General features: G+C 37.5%; 1 protein-coding gene across 1 annotated transcript in view; it reads right to left on the bottom strand.

Annotated features, from left to right (window-relative positions):
- Window positions 1–1,210: 1,210 nt before the first annotated feature.
- The window catches only part of LOC141058880 (shootin-1-like), a 53,604-nt gene continuing 30,851 nt past the window's right edge, over window positions 1,211–23,963 (bottom strand). Inside the window, exons 9-16 of the mRNA XM_073555086.1 lie at window positions 9,548–9,694; window positions 7,176–7,329; window positions 6,812–6,971; window positions 6,277–6,338; window positions 5,489–5,580; window positions 4,419–4,481; window positions 3,806–3,974; window positions 1,211–1,620 (exon numbers count right to left, since the gene is read on the bottom strand). Of these exons, the coding sequence (XP_073411187.1) occupies window positions 1,478–1,620; window positions 3,806–3,974; window positions 4,419–4,481; window positions 5,489–5,580; window positions 6,277–6,338; window positions 6,812–6,971; window positions 7,176–7,329; window positions 9,548–9,694 (990 nt within the window). The 3' untranslated portion in view covers window positions 1,211–1,477. The remainder of the gene's footprint in view (window positions 1,621–3,805; window positions 3,975–4,418; window positions 4,482–5,488; window positions 5,581–6,276; window positions 6,339–6,811; window positions 6,972–7,175; window positions 7,330–9,547; window positions 9,695–23,963) is intronic.

Genomic DNA, 23,963 nt, shown 5'->3' with positions numbered 1-23,963 from the left:
TAAGAGCAGTACGACTATGGATTATTTACTGTAAGAGCAGTGAGACTATGGATTCTTTACTGTAAGAGCAGCGAGACTATGGATTCTTTACTGTAAGAGCAGTAAGACTATGGATTCTTTACTGTCTAAGCAGTGAGACTATGGATTCTTTACTGTAAGAGCAGTGAGACTATGGATTCTTTACTGTAAGAGCAGTGAGACTATGGATTCTTTACTGTAAGAGCAGTGATATTATAGATTATTTACTGTCTAAGCAGTGAGACTATGGATTCTATACTGTAAGAGCAGTATGACTATGGATTCTTTACTGTAAGACCAGAGAGACTATGGATTCTTTACTTTAAGAGCAGCAAGACTATGGATTCTTTACTGTAAGAGCAGTAAGACTATGGATTCTTTACTTTCTAAGCAGTGAGACTATGGATTCTTTACTGTAAGAGCAGTGAGACTATGGATTCTTTACTGTAAGAGCAGTGAGATTATAGATTATTTACTGTCTAAGCAGTGAGACTATGGATTCTTTACTGTAAGAGCAGTACGACTATGGATTCTTTACTGTAAGAGCAGTGAGACTATGGATTCTTTACTGTAAGAGCAGTGAGACTATGGATTCTTTACTGTAAGAGCAGTGAGATTATAGATTATTTACTGTCTAAGCAGTGAGACTATGGATTCTTTACTGTAAGAGCAGTACGGCTATGGATTCATTACTGTAAGAGCAGTGAGACTATGGATTCTTTACTGTAAGAGCAGCGAGACTATGGATTCTTTACTGTAAGAGCAGTGAGACTATGGATTCTTTACTGTAAGAGCAGTAAGACTATGGATTCTTTACTGTCTAAGCAGTGAGACTATGGATTCTTTACTGTAAGAGGACTGAGACTATTGATATTTTACGGTAAGAGCAGTGAGACTATGGAACTCATCATGTTGTGATGATCAATTCATGGAAGAAGTTCAAGAAGAGCCTGGACGCCGCGCTATAAAGAACATCTAGAGATGGGTCAATGATCCCGAAGTAGAGGCCATTTTTCTGTTTGGGAAGGAGTTTTCCCCCTAATATGGAGCTTCAGCATCAGCCTCATGTGGATGTAGACAGACAAGAAGCCCAGGAGGGAATTGACCTGTTCCTTTGTATGTTATCAATATGATCTGGGAACTCTCTAGTAGGACCTTGTGCACACACTGCCGCCACAGATACAATATCAGGAATCATTACTGGGAGCATTTACTGTTGGAATAGAATTTATCATAAAAATGTCAGATTTTTTTAGTCATTTCTGGTGGATACGAAAAGTAGAGGAACGCTGTTTAAACAACGGTGTGTCGGGCCCTGGATCAGCAGGGGGCTCCGTGTCAGCAGATCCTTTAGTCCTGGGACAGTCACTGTCATATTAGCTGCTCCACAGATAGATAACAAACCATCACATTACAAGTCTCTCTGCAGCTTCATGATGCGAATATTCTTGGATCCATGTCACTGCAATGTTACTTCACTCCTCTTCTGACTATCGCACAGGTCCGAGGTCTTTGGTTTCTGATTCTCAGAACTTAACTTATCCTCATTATTCATTGGTGTCACATCTACAGGCGGAGAATCATCTGGAATCAAAGATAAATCTAAAGATAGATGAGAAATACGGTATATTACACAAATTATATACGATAAAAAATATATCTATAACTCCTACAAGATGGCTTTCTACATACAAGAATATAATACTACCCCCTATGTACAAGAATATAACTACTATAATACTGCCCCTATGTACAAGTATATAACTACTATACTACTGCTCCTATATACAAGAATATAACTACTATAATACTGCTCCCTATGTATAAGAATATAACTACTATAATACTGCCCATATGTACAAGAATATAACTACTATAATACTGCCCCCTATGTACAAGAATATAACTACTATAATACTGCCCCTATGTACAAGTATATAACTACTATACTACTGCTCCTATATACAAGAATATAACTACTATAGTACTGCTCCTATGTACAAGAATATAACTACTATAATACTGCCCCTATATACAAGAATATAACTACTATAATACTGCCCCCTATGTACAAGAATATAACTACTATAATACTGCCCCTATATACAAGAATATAACTACTATAATACTGCTCCATGTACAAGAATATAACTACTATAATACTGCTCCCTATGTACAAGAATATACCTACTATAATACTACCCCTATGTACAAGAATATAACTACTATAATACTGCCCCCTATGTACAAGAATATAACTACTATAATACTGCCCCTATGTACAAGAATATAACCACTATAATACTGCCCCTATGTACAAGAATATAACTACTATAATACTGCCTCCTATGTACAAGACTATAACTACTATAATACTGCCCCCTATGTGCAAGAATATAATATAACTACTATAATACTGCCCCCTATGTACAAGAATATAACTACTATAATACTGCCCCTATGTACAAGAATATAACCACTATAATACTGCCCCTATGTACAAGAATATAACTACTATAATACTGCCTCCTATGTACAAGACTATAACTACTATAATACTGCCCCCTATGTGCAAGAATATAATATAACTACTATAATACTGCCCCTATGTACAAGAATGTAACTACTATAATACTGCTCCCTATGTACAAGAATATAACTACTATAATACTGCTCCTTTATACAAGAATATAACTACTATAATACTGCTCCCTATGTACAAGAATATAACTACTATAATACTGCCCCTATGTACAAGAATATAACTACTATAATACTGCCCCTATGTACAAGAATATAACTACTATAATACTGCCCCTATGTACAAGAATATAACTACTATAATACTGCCCCTATATACAAGAATATAACTACTATAATACTGCCCCCTATGTACAAGAATATAACTACTATAATACTGCCCCTATGTACAAGAATATAACTACTATAATACTGCTCCTATGTACAAGAATATAACTACTATAATACTGCACCCTATGTACATGAATATAACTACTATAATACTGCCCCTATATACAAGAATATAACTACTATAATACTGCCCCTATATACAAGAATATAACTACTATAATACTGCCCCCTATATACATGAATATAACTACTATAATACTGCTCCTATGTACAAGAATATAACTACTATAGTACTGCTCCTATGTACAAGAATATAACTACTATAATACTGCCCCTATATACAAGGATATAACTACTATAATACTGCCCCCTATGTACAAGAATATAACTACTATAATACTGCCCCTATATACAAGAATATAACTACTATAATACTGCTCCCTATGTACAAGAATATACCTACCATAATACTACCTCTATGTACAAGAATATAACTACTATAATACTGCCCCCTATGTACAAGAATATAACTACTATAATACTGCCCCTATGTACAAGAATATAACCACTATAACACTGCCCCTATGTACAAGAATATAACTACTATAATACTGCCCCCTATGTACAAGAATGTAACTACTATAATACTGCCCCTATGTACAAGAATATAACTACTATAATTCTGCCCCTATGTACAAGAATATAACTACTATAATACTGCCCCCTATGTACATGAATATAACTACTATAATACTGCCCCTATGTACAAGAATATAACTACTATAATACTGCACCTATGTACAAGAATATAACTACTATAATACTGCCCCCTATGTACATGAATATAACTGCCATCATGCTGCCTCTTGTAACCATCTGAGCGTTGCTCTTTTCCTTCTCCCGTCCGCTGACTTACTTCTCTCCGAGCTCTCTGTATTAGTTTCTGTCTTCGGGACAGTTTCCGTCTTTTGAGGAATATCTACTATTTTACGGCGTCTTTGTAGCACTGACTCCAGCTCGCTTTCCTTGGCTTTTCGGCTCGTTCGCCGGCGGCTTGGTTTTCGTGTTGGTTTCCTCGCAGTGTCCTGAAGGAGAAACAGAGGCCATTACTTTCTTTCAGGGTCTTGGTGATGTGAACGCTGCATTGGACGTTAGTTTTCTCTATACATTAATACCTCAGTTACCTTTAGAGCTGGTTGCAGATTTCTGCTGTTTACTGTTCAAACTGTTGAAGGGGCCAATATCGCAATATTATACCTTTCGTCAGGACCAGTGAGACCTCTCCATGTTGGGGTTGTTAAATGCTCAGTCAGAATGGAGCAGTGGTCTCCTTTGCTCGTCACCCCTCTGTTCGGATTGTCAGGCAGTCCCTTAGGCAATGAATGGGGGGGAAGTGAGCGCATCCCCACTGCTACACAAAGGGGCTATTTCAGACTCCGCTATCGGAGTTGATGGACATCGGCTACATTGGATATTGTCGGTCTGCCCCGATACTGCAGATCTATCGATCACTTCCAGGTCGCACTCACCATCAATATTCCTTGGAGCTGACAGATGACGCTCTTACGCTTGCTGGTCACCGCAGCCTGATCCTGCCAGAGCAAAGAAATTGTAGATATCAGTAAGAAAAAAAGAAATGCCGTATAGACAAGTCAGAAGTGTGAGTAAGACCCCACCAATATCTGCGGTCAAAACCTGTCTCCATGACGTGTCCCAATCCAGAAAGTGATCTACAGAAATGTTGACCCTTTCCAAAATTTTGGTCAAATTTTCTTTTTGTCTTTCTGGTGGTTCTATACTTGATAAAAAAATGTTATACTTATCAATGAGTGACAAGAATCCAGAATATTTCTAAACATGGAACCAATCATGGTCTATTATCTCTGGAGTAAAGGAATATTACTAGGCAGAAGTCTGGCAGACGGAGGACAGCCGGCCACCGGTACCACCCTATTGTGAGACGGACCCCATAGGCAGTGTATGATTGGAGACCAGTCTGTCCTGTAGGACTGGTGTTACTGGAAGGACGGGCACCATGTTTATCAAACCAGAGGAGACACCCTTCTCCAAAAAAGTTCTGTATTCAATGATTGAGGGCCACATTCATTCATACTTTTCTGTCCTTTTTGCCTAGTTTTGGTGTTTTTAGTTGGTCTTTCATTTGTGAAAATTTTTTTAAGTTATATTTTTTCTTTTTTATCCACCAATGTTTCTGGCCGATTAGTTAATTCTGACTTTTTAAAAAGTGGTAACATTTTTTATGCAAGTCCCCCTGGATCGATTTTATGTAGGCCTGAAAGTTTTGCTATAAAAAGGTTGAAATAAAGTAAAATCTCTGTTTTATTTTGCAAAAAAAAATGTATGGACCACATGCGCTCTGGTGATGAATTTTGGAAAAAAAATAAACGAATATCACAACCCTAAAAAAAAAAGGTGTGACATAAAAAGACCCGCAAAGGATAATTCGGGCCCCAGTGTCTCTACTAGTTCTCCATCTCTGGACTTTTTACCTCGAAGCTCTGGGTGTGTGACACGGATAAGTTAGGATTATTAGCTAAGATTCTGAGATTGTGGAGAGATAGTAATGATAAAGATGAACCTTTCTGTTATTCCGAGCTGGCCTCAGTATCACGCCTGTCTTGATTCTTTCCATCATTTCTCGCACGGCTTCCGCTCGGACATCAGGGTCACCTGCCGATACAACAACTTCATATGAGCGGGATGGAGAATAGTGACGCTACCGGTGCACAGAATAGATAATCCCAACAAGAACCACAAACCAACCCTCAAACATCACAAACACGTCCCGCTATATGGAGAAGGTCATTGATCTGAGTCACTGCATTCCGAATTCTCAGTTCCATTCCCCCCCCCCCGGTGTATAACATCCAGCCCTAATGCCTCCCGGAATATAACATTCGGCATCATCCCCCCCCCAACATGCCATCAGCACAAACACTACACTCCCGCCCGGAGCTACATGGCCGAGCAGTGCCTGCAACCATACATCACTAAGCACAATGCTGAGTGTCGAATGGAGTGGTGTAAAGCCGCCACCAATTGACTCTGGAGGAGACATGTCCTGTGCAGTGACGGATCGCACTTCTCCATCTGGCGTCTTATGGAGGAGTCTGGGTTTGGTATTTCCAGGAGAAGGTTACCCCTTGACTGCATTGTGTCCCTGCACAGATGGTGGAGGAAGATAATGCTGTAGAGGAAATCTTAATACTTCAGCACATGACATTGTGGACAACTGTAGCTTCAGCTTTGTGGGAACAGTTTGGAGGAGACCCTTTTCTGGTCCCCATGACTGTGCCCAGAGCACAAGCTCCATACAGGACACATATTGACCACCATAGGAAATTTTCTGAAGCCATCGTTGCTTACCAATCACTGGTGACCCCTCTGACTTGCGCTGCCCTCGCCTCTGTTTTATAATCGCCAGGGGGCTGTACGAAAAAAAAAAACATTCTTTACCAATATGTCACCATTAGGCTTAGTTGACATTTATCAAACATATTAAAAAAAGGATGAGATAGAATCCCCACTGAGGCCACAATGGAGACATTCAGTACAACGGGACAGATGGAGTCACTTTGGACATGAAATGGTAACTTCCATTATACTGAAGGTCTCCATCAAGAGTTCCTCAAGAATCCCTTTGTTAGGTGATTTGGACCTGGACACAGTGCTCAGCCCAGTCCACAGGAACAATGTAAAACCAGCCTCAATGCAAGTGACATATAGAGTAGATATTAAGATTGAGATAAAAATAAAGGGACACTGAAGATCCCGAAACACTGACAAGTAGAGCACATCCTGGGAAGAGATAGACCAAATGTGGAGCTTTTATGAGTTCCCACATCTCTAAAGACCTCTTACAGCACTGCCAATCCCAGGACCCAACATGGTAGAGCCTTACTCTTCAGGAGCCTTGATAAGAGGGAAAGCAGGTGGCGGTGGTGGCGGTGGTGGCGGAGGAGGAGATGCCGGCGGTGAGACAAGTGCTGCCACCACAGATTTATCATCCAGTGAGACGGCCAATGCCTCCTTTCTCTGTAGTTCTTCTTCCAGGGATTTAACTGCAAGAAAACACATTGCTCACTGACATGACGCGGTCCATGCCAGGCCCTGGTCATTCCATACTTATGAATGCCAGTTAGATAAGATTTGTCGAGTTTTCCTCCAGAAGAAGCTAGAGACACATCACTAGATAAATGACAGATGGGTTTCTGTTAGGTCTAGCTTTCTGGAGGACATTAGATAACCACCACTCTTCTCCATACCTCTTTCTTCCAATAGTGTGCACTTTTCTTTCGTCACCTTCAGCTCTTCTTCTATTTGACTTTTTTCTGTGTTTACGACATTCAAGCTTTCCTTGACTGTGTGAAATTCTTCTTGAGTTGGCCTTTCCAATAATTCCAACTCTAAGCTTGCTACCTGTCAAAAATAAGGAAGGAAACAAAGAGATTTTACTCATACTCCACCCCAACCAAGACACCTGTGATGGTGTGACATGGTGTGTGGGGTATCATTCTGTCCATGGTCATATTTTTGCTGATTTTATGAGTGTTGTCTTGTTGCCCTGTATCATTCTGTGTATCCCCTCTAATGTGACGACTCAGAATTTAATCTTAATTACCCAGACGTCTATTTTCAGTAGGTGAAGAACCAAAGAACTATAGACTGTTGTCTTATGAGTTTTAAAAGTTTACTCTTGATATATATGAATGACTGCTGTTTGCCTCTTATATCAGCTCCTACAGGGTATTGCCTGCTGTCTTTGCAGTACAAGGGACGCAAGATCATTGAACAATCGACACGTGATAATATCTTGATTGACCCTTGTGTGGGACTCTGTGGCTTGTTGACCTGTAGAGCAGAGGACAAACTATGCCTATTGATAAAATACTCAAACAATGTGAGATGAGCTCCTGCCACCTCCCCGTAAGGAGGAATTTTCTCTCCTTCTAAGGAGAGAGACGAGTAAGAATAGTCAAACAATGTGAGATGAGCTCCTGCCACCTCCCCGTAAGGAGGAATTTTCTCTCCTTCTGAGGAGAGAGACGAGTAAGAATAGTCAAACAATGTGAGATGAGCTCCTGCCACCTCCCCCGTAAGGAGGAATTTTCTCTCCTTCTGAGGAGAGAGACGAGTAAGAATAGTCAAACAATGTGAGATGAGCTCCTGCCACCGCCCCGTAAGGAGGAATTTTCTCTCCTTCTGAGGAGAGAGATGAGTAAGAATAGTCAAACAATGTGAGATGAGCTCCTGCCACCTCCCCTGTAAGGAGGAATTTTCTCTCCTTCTGAGGAGAGAGATGAGTAAGAATAGTCAAACAATGTGAGATGAGCTCCTGCCACCTCCCCTGTAAGGAGGAATTTTCTCTCCTTCTGAGGAGAGAGACGAGTAAGAATAGTCAAACAATGTGAGATGAGCTCCTGCCACCGCCCCGTAAGGAGGAATTTTCTCTCCTTCTGAGGAAAGAGACGAGTAAGAATAGTCAAACAATGTGAGATGAGCTCCTGCCACCTCCCCTGTAAGGAGGAATTTTCTCTCCTTCTGAGGGGAGAGACGAGTAAGAATAGTCAAACAATGTGAGATGAGCTCCTGCCACCGCCCCGTAAGGAGGAATTTTCTCTCCTTCTGAGGAGAGAGATGAGTAAGAATAGTCAAACAATGTGAGATGAGCTCCTGCCACCTCCCCGTAAGGAGGAATTTTCTCTCCTTCTGAGGAGAGAGATGAGTAAGAATAGTCAAACAATGTGAGATGAGCTCCTGCCACCTCCCCGTAAGGAGGAATTTTCTCTCCTTCTGAGGAGAGAGACGAGTAAGAATAGTCAAACAATGTGAGATGAGCTCCTGCCACCTCCCCGTAAGGAGGAATTTTCTCTCCTTCTGAGGAGAGAGACGAGTAAGAATAGTCAAACAATGTGAGATGAGCTCCTGCCACGCCCCGTAAGGAGGAATTTTCTCTCCTTCTGAGGAGAGAGACGAGTAAGAATAGTCAAACAATGTGAGATGAGCTCCTGCCACCTCCCCGTAAGGAGGAATTTTCTCTCCTTCTGAGGAGAGAGACGAGTAAGAATAGTCAAACAATGTGAGATGAGCTCCTGCCACGCCCCGTAAGGAGGAATTTTCTCTCCTTCTGAGGGGAGAGACGTGTAAGATACATCCTGTGTTGGATGCTGAGGCTGCGGCAAGCACCCCAGAGAGACTTGGAGAAACCTGGATTGCCCCTGAAATACTGCCGGAGGAGCCTATACGGAGAAGTATCTGGAGCCACGCTGCCATATCGATCTCTAAGCAGGGGATTGTGACTCTCTTCTCACCGGGCTTTTATCCCGTTCATTTATCCCCTGTGGGTGATTGTTTTATGGACCTTTCGGTTTGCATGTTATAAAGGTTCTTGGGACTGTTCACTCTTCTCTCACTCTATTGATGGTGTGATACCGGAGTGGGATCACGTGACCCACCAAACACGTGTATATGGGATCTGACCGATTTTGTGGTTGGGCTTCCTCTTGTTGGTTAACTCATTCATATTGGGACATTTTTTTAGTCCTCTGAGAACAGGGTCAGCAGCTCTGGAGGACATGACAGAGCAGGATGCCCAGCAGAGTCGGTATGTGTATGTGCTATTAAGATCAACAGGCACCTTCATAAGCAGTTCTTGCTTGGTGACCTCCAGAGTTGTGGTCAATGAGCGGACGTCCTCCAGAGCTTTAATCAGCATCTCGTTAGGTTGCACACTCTGCATTAGGATCGCACTCTGCCGGGAAATTGCTTTCTTTTCTTTTAGAACCTGAGAAAGAAAGAAGCTATGATGGATAAACGTCCACACAAAATAAAGTACCACCTGTCTGGTATCATCACTAGTGTTGAGCATTCCGATACCGCAAGTATCGGGTATCGGCCGATACTTGCTGTATCGGAATTCCGATACCGACTTCCGATATTTTTTCAATATCGGAATTCGGCATCGGAATCGGAAGTTCAGTTGATTGACGGCCTGACGTCATCATGATGCGCGGTGTGTGCGCATCATGATGCGCCGTCATTTCGGGCCTTCCGGGGGTCTCTGCCGGCCTGCCGGGGGGCTGTGCCGGCCTGCCGGGGGGCTGTGTGGACTGCCCGGGGTCTGTACCGGCCTGCCGGGGGGCTGTGCCGGCCTGCCGGTGGTCTGTGCACCCTGTGGGGGTCTGTACCGGCCTGCCGGGGGGCTGTGCCGGCCTGCCGGGGGGCTGTGCTGATGTCCGGGGGTCTGTGCAAGCATCGTCCGATGGGACTACAAGTCCCATCGGGCGATGCCTGCTACCATGACAGTGATTGACACATTAGCCAATGATGGGACAGTAGTAGTCCCATCATCCGGCTAATGTGTTAAATGTTAAAAAAAAAAAAAAAAAAAAAAAAATACTACATGCTACATACATACTACATGCATGCTACATATATACTACATACATACTACATACATGCTACATACATACTGCATGCTACATACATACTACATACATACTACATACATACTACATACATACTACATATATACTACATACATACTACATACATGCTACATACATACTGCATGCTACATACATACTACATACATACTACATGCATGCTACATACATACTACATATATACTACATACATACTACATACATGCTACATACATACTGCATGCTACATACATACTACATACATACTACATGCATACTACATACATACTACATACATACTGCATGCTACATATATACTACATGCTACATACATACTACATATATACTACATGCATGCTACATACATACTACATACTACATATATACTACATACATACTACATATATACTACATACATACTGCATGCTACATACATGCTACATACATACTACATACATACTACATACATACTACATGCATGCTACATGCATGCTACATACATACCACATATATACTACATACATACAATACATTCATACAATACATACATAGACATACAGTACATATAACATAGAGTAACATACTTACCAATACTTGTCACATTGTTCCCCGAAGCCATTGTCTATTCCGGGATAAATATTAACATAACAAACCACAAAAATACTCACCCACGATCCGAAGCAGTCCACGAGTGTGTCCCACGACGATCTTGGGTAGAGAACTGCAGCATCAGATGATGCTGCCGTTCTCTACGGGCTGTAGGAATCCAATGACGGAAGGTAGGTATCCTTCCGCACTGTATTCCTCCGCCACTTAAAAAAAAAAAGTCCCTAGTCTCACTTTATGCCATTGCTGTGTGGGAATTTCCCACACAGCAATGGCATAAAGTGAGACTAGGGACTTTTTTTTTTTTAAGTGGCGGAGGAATACAGTGCGGAAGGATACCTACCTTCCGTCATTGGATTCCTGCAGCCCGTAGAGAACGGCAGCATCATCTGATGCTGCAGTTCTCTACCCAAGATCGTCGTGGGACACACTCGTGGACTGCTTCGGATCGTGGGTGAGTATTTTTGTGGTTTGTTATGTTAATATTTATCCCGGAATAGACAATGGCTTCGGGGAACAATGTGACAAGTATTGGTAAGTATGTTACTCTATGTTATATGTACTGTATGTCTATGTATGTATTGTATGAATGTATTGTATGTATGTAGTATATATGTGGTATGTATGTAGCATGTAGTATGTATGTGGTATGTATGTAGCATGCATGTAGTATGTATGTAGCATGCATGTAGTATGTATGTAGTATGTATGTAGTATGTATGTAGTATATATGTAGTATGTAGTATGAATGTAGTATATATGTAGTATGTATGTAGCATGTAGTATGTAGCATGCATGTAGTATATATGTAGTATGTATGTAGTATGTATGTAGCATGCATGTAGTATATATGTAGTATGTAGCATGTAGTATGTATGTAGCATGCATGTAGTATGTAGCATGTAGTATGTATGTAGCATGCATGTAGTATATATGTAGTATGTATGTAGTATGTATGTAGCATGCATGTAGTATGTATGTAGCATGTAGTATGTAGCATGCATGTAGTATATATGTAGTATGTAGCATGTAGTATGTATGTAGCATGCATGTAGTATATATGTGTTATGTATGTAGCATGTAGCATGCATGTAGTATGTATGTAGTATATATGTGGTATGTATGTAGCATGCAGTATGTATGTAGCATGCATGTAGTATATATGTAGTATGTATGTTGCATGTAGTATTTATGTAGTATGAATGTAGCATGTATGTAGTATGTAGTATGAATGTAGCATGTATGTAGTATGTAGTATGAATGTAGCATGTATGTAGTATGCATGTTGTATGTATGTAGCATGTAATTTTTTTTTTTTTTTTTTTTTTTACATTTAACACATTAGCCGGATGATGGGACTACTACTGTCCCATCATTGGCTAATGTGTCAATCACTGTCATGGTAGCAGGCATCGCCCGATGGGACTTGTAGTCCCATCGGACGATGCCTGCACAGACCCCCGGAGCCTGCACAGACCACCGGCAGGCCGGCACAGCCCCCCGGCAGGCCGGCACAGCCCCCCGGAGCCTGCACAGCCCCCCGGCAGGCCGGCACAGCCCCCCGGCAGGCCGGCACAGCCCCCCGGAGCCTGCACAGCCCCCCGGCAGGCCGGCACAGCCCCCCGGCAGGCCGGCACAGCCCCCCGGAGCCTGCACAGACCACCGGCAGGCCGGCACAGACCACCGGAGCCTGCACAGACCCCCTGGCAGGCCGGCACAGCCCCCCGAAAGGCCCGTACAGACCCCAGAGAGGCTGTACAAGGGCAGGAAAGGGTTTTTCTTATTCCGATACCGGAAGTCCCATAGACTTGAATGGGACTTCCGGTATCGGAATCGGCGATACCGATACTTTTTTTAAAGATCGGCCGATACCATCCGATACGATACTTTGAAGTATCGGACGGTATCGCTCAACTCTAATCATCACTCTAAAGTGTATATTGGTGAGGTGATATATTAATATGGTTAATTGTTTGATATATTCCTATGCATAAGGGGCAGTATTATAGTAGTTATATTCTTATACATGGGGGCAGTATTATAGCAGTTGCATTCTTGTACATAGGGGGCAGTATTAGAATCATAGAATCGGAGAGTTGGAAGGGACCTCCTGGGCCATCTGGTCCAACCCCCTGCTCAAAGCAGGATTCGCTAAATCATCACAGTCAGATGTCTGTCCAGCCTCTGTTTGAAGACTTCCATTGAAGGAGAACTCACCACTTCTCGTGGCAGCCTGTTCCATTCATTGATCACTCTAACTGTCAAAAAGTGTTTTCTAGTATCTAATTTGTGTCTCCTCCCATTCAGTTTCATCCCATTGCTTCTAGTCTTTCCTTGTGCAAATGAGAATAAAGTTGATCCTTCTACAATGTGACAGCCCTTTAGATATTTGTAGACAGCTATTAAGTCTCCTCTCAGTCTTCTCTTTTGCAAACTAAACATTCCCAAATCCTGCAACCTTTCCTCTTAAGACAGGGTTTGCAGACCGGTCACCATTCTGGTCGCTCTTTTCTGAACTTGCTCCAGTTTGATGATGTCTTTTTTAAAATGTGGTGCCCAAAACTGGACACAATATTCCAGATGAGGTCTGACCAAAGAGGAGTAGAGGGAAATAATGACTTCACGTGATCTAGACTGTATGCTTCTGTTAATACATCCTAGAATTACATTTGCCTCTTTTGCTGCTGCATCACACTGTTGACTCATATTCAGTCTGTGATCTATTAATATACCCAAGTCTTTTTCACATGTGCTGTCACTTAGCCCTATTCCTCCCATTATGTATATGCTTTTTTCATTTTTATTGCCCAGATGTAGTACTTTGCATTTTTCCCTGTTAAAAACCATTCTGTTAGTTGCTGCCCACTTCTCCAGTTTATTTAAATCTTTTTGAATCCTCTCTCTCTCTTCTCTAGTATTAGCTATCCCTCCTAGCTTTGTGTCATCAGCAAATTTAATCAGTTTACCCTCAATTCCTTCATCTAAATCGATGATAAAGATGTTGAACAATACAGGGCCCAGGACAGAGCCCTGTGGTACCCCACAGTACTATAGTAGTTATATTCTTTTACATGGGGGTAGTATTATAGTAGTTATGTTCATATAGTTATATTCTTGTACACAGGGGGCAATATTATAGTAGTCATATTCTTGCAGATAGGGGCAGTATTATAGTAGTCATATTCTTGTACATAGGAGCAGTATTATAGTAGTTATATTCTTGTACACAGGGGGCAGTATTATAGTAGTTATATTCTTGTACATAGGGGCAGTATTATAGTAGTTATATTCTTGTACATAGGAGCAGTATTATATTAGTTATATTCTTGTACATAGGGGCAGTATTATAGTAGTTATATTCTTGCAGATAGGGGGAAGTATTATAGAAGTTATATTCTTGTACACAGGGGGCAGTATTATAGTAGTTATATTCTTGTCCATAGGGGCAGTATTATAGTAGTTATATTCTTGTACATAGGAGCAGTATTATAGTAGTTATATTCTTGTACATAGGGGCAGTATTATAGTAGTTATATTCTTGTACATAGGGGCAGTATTATAGTAGTTATATTCTTGTCCATAGGGGCAGTATTATAGTAGTTATATTCTTGTACATAGGGGCACTATTATAGTAGTTACATTCTTGTATATAGGGACAGTATTATAATAGTTATATTCTTGCAGATAGGGACAGTATTATAGTAGTTATATTCTTGTACATAGGAGCAGTATTATAATAGTTATATTCTTGTACATAGGGGCAGTATTATAGTAGTTATATTCTTGTACATAGGGGCAGTATTATAGTAGTTATATTCTTGTACATAGGAGCAGTATTATAATAGTTATATTCTTGTACATAGGAGCAGTATTATAGTAGCTATATTCCTGTACATAGGAGCAGTATATAGTAGTTATATTCTTGTACATAGGGGCAGTATTATAGTAGTTATATTCTTGCAGATAGGGGGCAGTATTATAGTAGTTATATTCTTGTACATAGGGGACATTATTATAGTAGTTATATTCTTGCAGATAGGGACAGTATTATAGTAGTTATATTCTTGTACATAGGAGCAGTATTATAGTAGTTATATTCTTGTACATAGGGGCAGTATTATAGTAGTTATATTCTTGTACATAGGGGGCAGTATTATAGTAGTTATATTCTTGTACATAGGGGACAGTATTATAGTAGTTTTATTCTTGTACATAGGAGCAGTATTATAGTAGTTATATTCTTGTACATAGGGGCAGTATTATAGTAGTTATATTCTTGTATATAGGGACAGTATTATAGTAGTTATATTCTTGCAGATAGGGGACAGTATTATACTGTAGTAGTTATATTCTTGTACATAGGAGCAGTATTATAGTAGTTATATTCTTGTACATAGGAGCAGTATTATAGTAGTTATATTCTTGTATATAGAAGCAGTATTATAGTAGTTATATTCTTGCAGATAGGGGTCAGTATTATAGTAGTTATATTCTTGCAGATAGGGGGAAGTATTATAGTAGTTATATTCTTGTACACAGGGGGCAGTATTATAGTAGTTATATTCTTGTCCATAGGGGCAGTATTATAGTAGTTATATTCTTGTACATAGGGGCAGTATTATAGTAGTTATATTCTTGTCCATAGGGGCAGTATTATAGTAGTTATATTCTTGTACATAGGGGCACTATTATAGTAGTTACATTCTTGTATATAGGGACAGTATTATAATAGTTATATTCTTGCAGATAGGGACAGTATTATAGTAGTTATATTCTTGTACATAGGAGCAGTATTATAATAGTTATATTCTTGTACATAGGGGCAGTATTATAGTAGTTATATTCTTGTACATAGGGGCAGTATTATAGTAGTTATATTCTTGTACATAGGAGCAGTATTATAATAGTTATATTCTTGTACATAGGAGCAGTATTATAGTAGCTATATTCCTGTACATAGGAGCAGTATTATAGTAGTTATATTCTTGTACATAGGGGCAGTATTATAGTAGTTATATTCTTGCAGATAGGGGGCAGTATTATAGTAGTTATATTCTTGTACATAGGGGACAGTATTATAGTAGTTATATTCTTGCAGATAGGGACAGTATTATAGTAGTTATATTCTTGTACATAGGAGCAGTATTATAGTAGTTATATTCTTGTACATAGGGGCAGTATTATAGTAGTTATATTCTTGTACATAGGGGGCAGTATTATAGTAGTTATATTCTTGTACATAGGGGACAGTATTATAGTAGTTTTATTCTTGTACATAGGAGCAGTATTATAGTAGTTATATTCTTGTACATAGGGGCAGTATTATAGTAGTTATATTCTTGTATATAGGGACAGTATTATAGTAGTTATATTCTTGCAGATAGGGGACAGTATTATAGTAGTTATATTCTTGTACATAGGAGCAGTATTATAGTAGTTATATTCTTGTACATAGGAGCAGTATTATAGTAGTTATATTCTTGTATATAGAAGCAGTATTATAGTAGTTATATTCTTGCAGATAGGGGTCAGTATTATAGTAGTTATATTCTTGTACATAGGGGGCAGTATTATAGTAGTTATATTCTTGTATATAGGGACAGTATTATAGTAGTTATATTCTTGCAGATAGGGGTCAGTATTATAGTAGTTATATTCTTGTACATAGGGGGCAGTATTATAGTAGTTATATTCTTGTACATAGGAGCAGTATTATAGTAGTTATATTCTTGTACATACGGGCAGTATTATAGTAGTTATATTCTTGCAGATAGGGGTCAGTATTATAGTAGTTATATTCTTGTACATAGGGGGCAGTATTATAGTAGTTATGTTCTTGTACATAGGGGCAGTATTATAGTAGTTATATTCTTGCAGATAGGGGTCAGTATTATAGTAGTTATATTCTTGTACATAGGGGTCAGTATTATAGTAGTTATATTCTTGTACATAGGAGCAGTATTATAGTAGTTATATTCTTGTACATAGGAGCAGTATTATAGTAGTTATATTCTTGTACATAGGGGCAGTATTATAGTAGTTATATTCTTGCAGATAGGGGTCAGTATTATAGTAGTTACATTCTTGTACATAGGGGGCAGTATTATAGTAGTTATATTCTTGTACATAGGGGCAGTATTATAGTAGTTATATTCTTGCAGATAGGGACAGTATTATAGTAGTTATATTCTTGTACATAGGAGCAGTATTATAGTAGTTATATTCTTGTACATAGGAGCAGTATTATAGTAGTTATATTCTTGTACATAGGGGCAGTATTATAGTAGTTATATTCTTGCAGATAGGGGGCAGTATTATAGTAGTTATATTCTTGTACATATGGGGCAGTATTATAGTAGTTATATTCTTGTACATAGGGGCAGTATTATAGTAGTTATATTCTTGTACATAGGGGCAGTATTATAGTAGTTATATTCTTGTACATAGGGGCAGTATTATAGTAGTTATATTCTTGTACATAGGGGCAGTATTATAGTAGTTATATTCTTGTACATAGGGGGCAGTATTATAGTAGTTATATTCTTGTACATAGGGGGCAGTATTATAGTAGTTATATTCTTGTACATAGGGGCAGTATTATAGTAGTTATATTCTTGCAGATAGGGACAGTATTATAGTAGTTATATTCTTGTACATAGGAGCAGTATTATAGTAGTTATATTCTTGTACATAGGAGCAGTATTATAGTAATATTCTTGTACATAGGGGCAGTATTATAGTAGTTATATTCTTGTACATAGGGGGCAGTATTATAGTAGTTATATTCTTGTATATAGGGGCAGTATTATAGTAGTTATATTCTTGTACATAGGGGCAGTATTATAGTAGTTATATTCTTGTACATAGGGGCAGTATTATAGTAGTTATATTCTTGTACATAGGGGCAGTATTATAGTAGTTATATTCTTGCACATAGGAGCAGTATTATAGTAGTTATATTCATGTACATAGGGGCAGTATTATAGTAGTTATATTCTTGTACATAGGGGCAGTATTATAGTAGTTATATTCTTGTACATAGGGGCAGTATTATAGTAGTTATATTCTTGTACATAGGGGGCAGTATTATAGTAGTTATATTCTTGTACATAGGGGCAGTATTATAGTAGTTATATTCTTGTACATAGGAGCAGTATTATAGTAGTTATATTCATGTACATAGGGGCAGTATTATAGTAGTTATATTCTTGTACATAGGGGCAGTATTATAGTAGTTATATTCTTGTACATAGGGGCAGTATTATAGTAGTTATATTCTTGTACATAGGGGCAGTATTATAGTAGTTATATTCTTGCAGATAGGGGTCAGTATTATAGTAGTTACATTCTTGTACATAGGGGGCAGTATTATAGTAGTTATATTCTTGTACATAGGGGCAGTATTATAGTAGTTATATTCTTGCAGATAGGGACAGTATTATAGTAGTTATATTCTTGTACATAGGAGCAGTATTATAGTAGTTATATTCTTGTACATAGGAGCAGTATTATAGTAGTTATATTCTTGTACATAGGGGCAGTATTATAGTAGTTATATTCTTGCAGATAGGGGGCAGTATTATAGTAGTTATATTCTTGTACATATGGGGCAGTATTATAGTAGTTATATTCTTGTACATAGGGGCAGTATTATAGTAGTTATATTCTTGTACATAGGGGCAGTATTATAGTAGTTATATTCTTGTACATAGGGGCAGTATTATAGTAGTTATATTCTTGTACATAGGGGCAGTATTATAGTAGTTATATTCTTGTACATAGGGGTAGTATTATAGTAGTTATATTCTTGCAGATAGGGGTCAGTATTATAGTAGTTACATTCTTGTACATAGGGGGCAGTATTATAGTAGTTATATTCTTGTACATAGGGGCAGTATTATAGTAGTTATATTCTTGCAGATAGGGACAGTATTATAGTAGTTATATTCTTGTACATAGGAGCAGTATTATAGTAGTTATATTCTTGTACATAGGAGCAGTATTATAGTAGTTATATTCTTGTACATAGGGGCAGTATTATAGTAGTTATATTCTTGCAGATAGGGGGCAGTATTATAGTAGTTATATTCTTGTACATATGGGGCAGTATTATAGTAGTTATATTCTTGTACATAGGGGCAGTATTATAGTAGTTATATTCTTGTACATAGGGGCAGTATTATAGTAGTTATATTCTTGTACATAGGGGCAGTATTATAGTAGTTATATTCTTGCAGATAGGGGGCAGTATTATAGTAGTTATATTCTTGTACATAGGGGGCAGTATTATAGTAGTTATATTCTTGTACATAGGGGCAGTATTATAGTAGTTATATTCTTGTACATAGGGGCAGTATTATAGTAGTTATATTCTTGTACATAGGGGCAGTATTATAGTAGTTATATTCTTGCAGATAGGGGGCAGTATTATAGTAGTTATATTCTTGTACATAGGGGGCAGTATTATAGTAGTTATATTCTTGTACATAGGGGCAGTATTATAGTAGTTATATTCTTGTACATAGGGGCAGTATTATAGTAGTTATATTCTTGTACATAGGGGCAGTATTATAGTAGTTATATTCTTGTACATAGGGGCAGTATTATAGTAGTTATATTCTTGCAGATAGGGGGCAGTATTAAAGTAGTTATATTCTTGTACATAGGGGGCAGTATTATAGTAGTTATATTCTTGTACATAGGGGCAGTATTATAGTAGTTATATTCTTGCAGATAGGGACAGTATTATAGTAGTTATATTCTTGTACATAGGAGCAGTATTATAGTAGTTATATTCTTGTACATAGGAGCAGTATTATAGTAGTTATATTCTTGTACATAGGAGCAGTATTATAGTAGTTATATTCTTGCAGATAGGGGCAGTATTATAGTAGTTATATTCTTGCAGATAGGGGGCAGTATTATAGTAGTTATATTCTTGTACATAGGGGGCAGTATTATAGTAGTTATATTCTTGTACATAGGGGCAGTATTATAGTAGTTATATTCTTGTACATAGGGGCAGTATTATAGTAGTTATATTCTTGTACATAGGGGCAGTATTATAGTAGTTATATTCTTGTACATAGGGGCAGTATTATAGTAGTTATATTCTTGCAGATAGGGGGCAGTATTATAGTAGTTATATTCTTGTACATATGGGGCAGTATTATAGTAGTTATATTCTTGTACATAGGGGCAGTATTATAGTAGTTATATTCTTGTACATAGGGGCAGTATTATAGTAGTTATATTCTTGTACATAGGGGCAGTATTATAGTAGTTATATTCTTGTACATAGGGGCAGTATTATAGTAGTTATATTCTTGTACATAGGGGCAGTATTATAGTAGTTATATTCTTGCAGATAGGGGGCAGTATTATAGTAGTTATATTCTTGTACATATGGGGCAGTATTATAGTAGTTATATTCTTGTACATAGGGGCAGTATTATAGTAGTTATATTCTTGTACATAGGGGCAGTATTATAGTAGTTATATTCTTGTACATAGGGGCAGTATTATAGTAGTTATATTCTTGCAGATAGGGGGCAGTATTATAGTAGTTATATTCTTGTACATAGGGGGCAGTATTATAGTAGTTATATTCTTGTACATAGGGGGCAGTATTATAGTAGTTATATTCTTGTACATAGGGGCAGTATTATAGTAGTTATATTCTTGCAGATAGGGACAGTATTATAGTAGTTATATTCTTGTACATAGGAGCAGTATTATAGTAGTTATATTCTTGTACATAGGAGCAGTATTATAGTAGTTATATTCATGTACATAGGGGCAGTATTATAGTAGTTATATTCTTGTACATAGGGGCAGTATTATAGTAGTTATATTCTTGTACATAGGGGCAGTATTATAGTAGTTATATTCTTGTACATAGGGGCAGTATTATAGTAGTTATATTCTTGCAGATTGGGGTCAGTATTATAGTAGTTACATTCTTGTACATAGGGGGCAGTATTATAGTAGTTATATTCTTGTACATAGGGGCAGTATTATAGTAGTTATATTCTTGCAGATAGGGACAGTATTATAGTAGTTATATTCTTGTACATAGGAGCAGTATTATAGTAGTTATATTCTTGTACATAGGGGCAGTATTATAGTAGTTATATTCTTGTACATAGGAGCAGTATTATAGTAGTTATATTCATGTACATAGGGGCAGTATTATAGTAGTTATATTCTTGTACATAGGAGCAGTGTTATAGTAGTTATATTCATGTACATAGGGGCAGTATTATAGTAGTTATATTCTTGTACATAGGGGCAGTATTATAGTAGTTATATTCTTGTACATAGGGGCAGTATTATAGTAGTTATATTCTTGTACATAGGAGCAGTATTATAGTAGTTATATTCATGTACATAGGGGCAGTATTATAGTAGTTATATTCTTGTACATAGGGGCAGTATTATAGTAGTTATATTCTTGTACATAGGGGCAGTATTATAGTAGTTATATTCTTGTACATAGGGGCAGTATTATAGTAGTTATATTCTTGCAGATAGGGGTCAGTATTATAGTAGTTACATTCTTGTACATAGGGGGCAGTATTATAGTAGTTATATTCTTGTACATAGGGGCAGTATTATAGTAGTTATATTCTTGCAGATAGGGACAGTATTATAGTAGTTATATTCTTGTACATAGGAGCAGTATTATAGTAGTTATATTCTTGTACATAGGAGCAGTATTATAGTAGTTATATTCTTGTACATAGGGGCAGTATTATAGTAGTTATATTCTTGCAGATAGGGGGCAGTATTATAGTAGTTATATTCTTGTACATATGGGGCAGTATTATAGTAGTTATATTCTTGTACATAGGGGCAGTATTATAGTAGTTATATTCTTGTACATAGGGGCAGTATTATAGTAGTTATATTCTTGTACATAGGGGCAGTATTATAGTAGTTATATTCTTGCAGATAGGGGGCAGTATTATAGTAGTTATATTCTTGTACATAGGGGGCAGTATTATAGTAGTTATATTCTTGTACATAGGGGCAGTATTATAGTAGTTATATTCTTGCAGATAGGGACAGTATTATAGTAGTTATATTCTTGTACATAGGAGCAGTATTATAGTAGTTATATTCTTGTACATAGGAGCAGTATTATAGTAGTTATATTCTTGTACATAGGAGCAGTATTATAGTAATATTCTTGTACATAGGGGCAGTATTATAGTAGTTATATTCTTGTACATAGGGGGCAGTATTATAGTAGTTATATTCTTGTACATAGGGGCAGTATTATAGTAGTTATATTCTTGTACATAGGGGCAGTATTATAGTAGTTATATTCTTGTACATAGGGGGCAGTATTATAGTAGTTATATTCTTGTACATAGGGGCAGTATTATATTAGTTATATTCTTGTACATAGGAGCAGTGTTATAGTAGTTATATTCATGTACATAGGGGCAGTATTATAGTAGTTATATTCTTGTACATAGGGGCAGTATTATAGTAGTTATATTCTTGTACATAGGGGCAGTATTATAGTAGTTATATTCTTGTACATAGGGGCAGTATTATAGTAGTTATATTCTTGTACATAGGGGCAGTATTATAGTAGTTATATTCTTGTACATAGGGGCAGAATTATAGTAGTTTTATTCTTGTACATAGAGGCAGTATTATAGTAGTTATATTCTTGTACATAGGGGCAGTATTATAGTAGTTATATTCTTGTATATAGGGGCAGTATTATAGTAGTTTTATTCCTGTACATAGGGGCAGAATTATAGTAGTTTTATTCTTGTACATAGAGGCAGTATTATAGTAGTTATATTCTTGTACATAGGGGCAGTATTATAGTAGTTATATTCTTGTATATAGGGGCAGTATTATAGTAGTTATATTCTTGTACATAGAGGCAGTATTATAGTAGTTATATTCTTGTACATAGGGGCAGTATTATAGTAGTTATATTCTTGTATATAGGGGCAGTATTATAGTAGTTTTATTCCTGTACATAGGGGCAGAATTATAGTAGTTTTATTCTTGTACATAGAGGCAGTATTATCGTAGTTATATTCTTGTACATAGGGGCAGAATTATAGTAGTTTTATTCTTGTACATAGAGGCAGTATTATCGTAGTTATATTCTTGTATATAGGGGGCAGTATTATAGTAGTTATATTCTTGTATATAGGGGCAGTATTATAGTAGTTATATTCTTATACACAGAAAGCAGTATTATAGTAGTTATATTCTTGTACATAGGAGCAGTATTATAGTAGTTATATTCTTGTATATAGGGGCAGTATTATAGTAGTTATATTCTTCTACATAGGAGCAGTATTATAGTAGTTATATTCTTGTACATAGGGGCAGTATTATAGTAGTTATATTCTTGTACATAGGGGCAGTATTATAGTAGTTATATTCTTGCAGATAGGGGGCAGTATTATAGTAGTTATATTCTTGCAGATAGGGGGCAGTATTATAGTAGTTATATTCTTGTACATAGGGGGCAGTATTATAGTAGTTATATTCTTGTACATAGGGGCAGTATTATAGTAGTTATATTCTTGTACATAGGGGCAGTATTATAGTAGTTATATTCTTGTACATAGGGGCAGTATTATAGTAGTTATATTCTTGTACATAGGGGCAGTATTATAGTAGTTATATTCTTGCAGATAGGGGGCAGTATTATAGTAGTTATATTCTTGTACATATGGGGCAGTATTATAGTAGTTATATTCTTGTACATAGGGGCAGTATTATAGTAGTTATATTCTTGTACATAGGGGCAGTATTATAGTAGTTATATTCTTGTACATAGGGGCAGTATTATAGTAGTTATATTCTTGTACATAGGGGCAGTATTATAGTAGTTATATTCTTGTACATAGGGGCAGTATTATAGTAGTTATATTCTTGCAGATAGGGGGCAGTATTATAGTAGTTATATTCTTGTACATATGGGGCAGTATTATAGTAGTTATATTCTTGTACATAGGGGCAGTATTATAGTAGTTATATTCT

This window comes from Dendrobates tinctorius, unplaced genomic scaffold, assembly GCF_039654945.1.
Source record: "Dendrobates tinctorius isolate UK_male_01 unplaced genomic scaffold, ASM3965494v1 ptg000216l, whole genome shotgun sequence".
NCBI classification, from domain to species: domain Eukaryota; kingdom Metazoa; phylum Chordata; class Amphibia; order Anura; family Dendrobatidae; genus Dendrobates; species Dendrobates tinctorius.
This window is presented reverse-complemented; position numbering and strand designations above follow the sequence as displayed.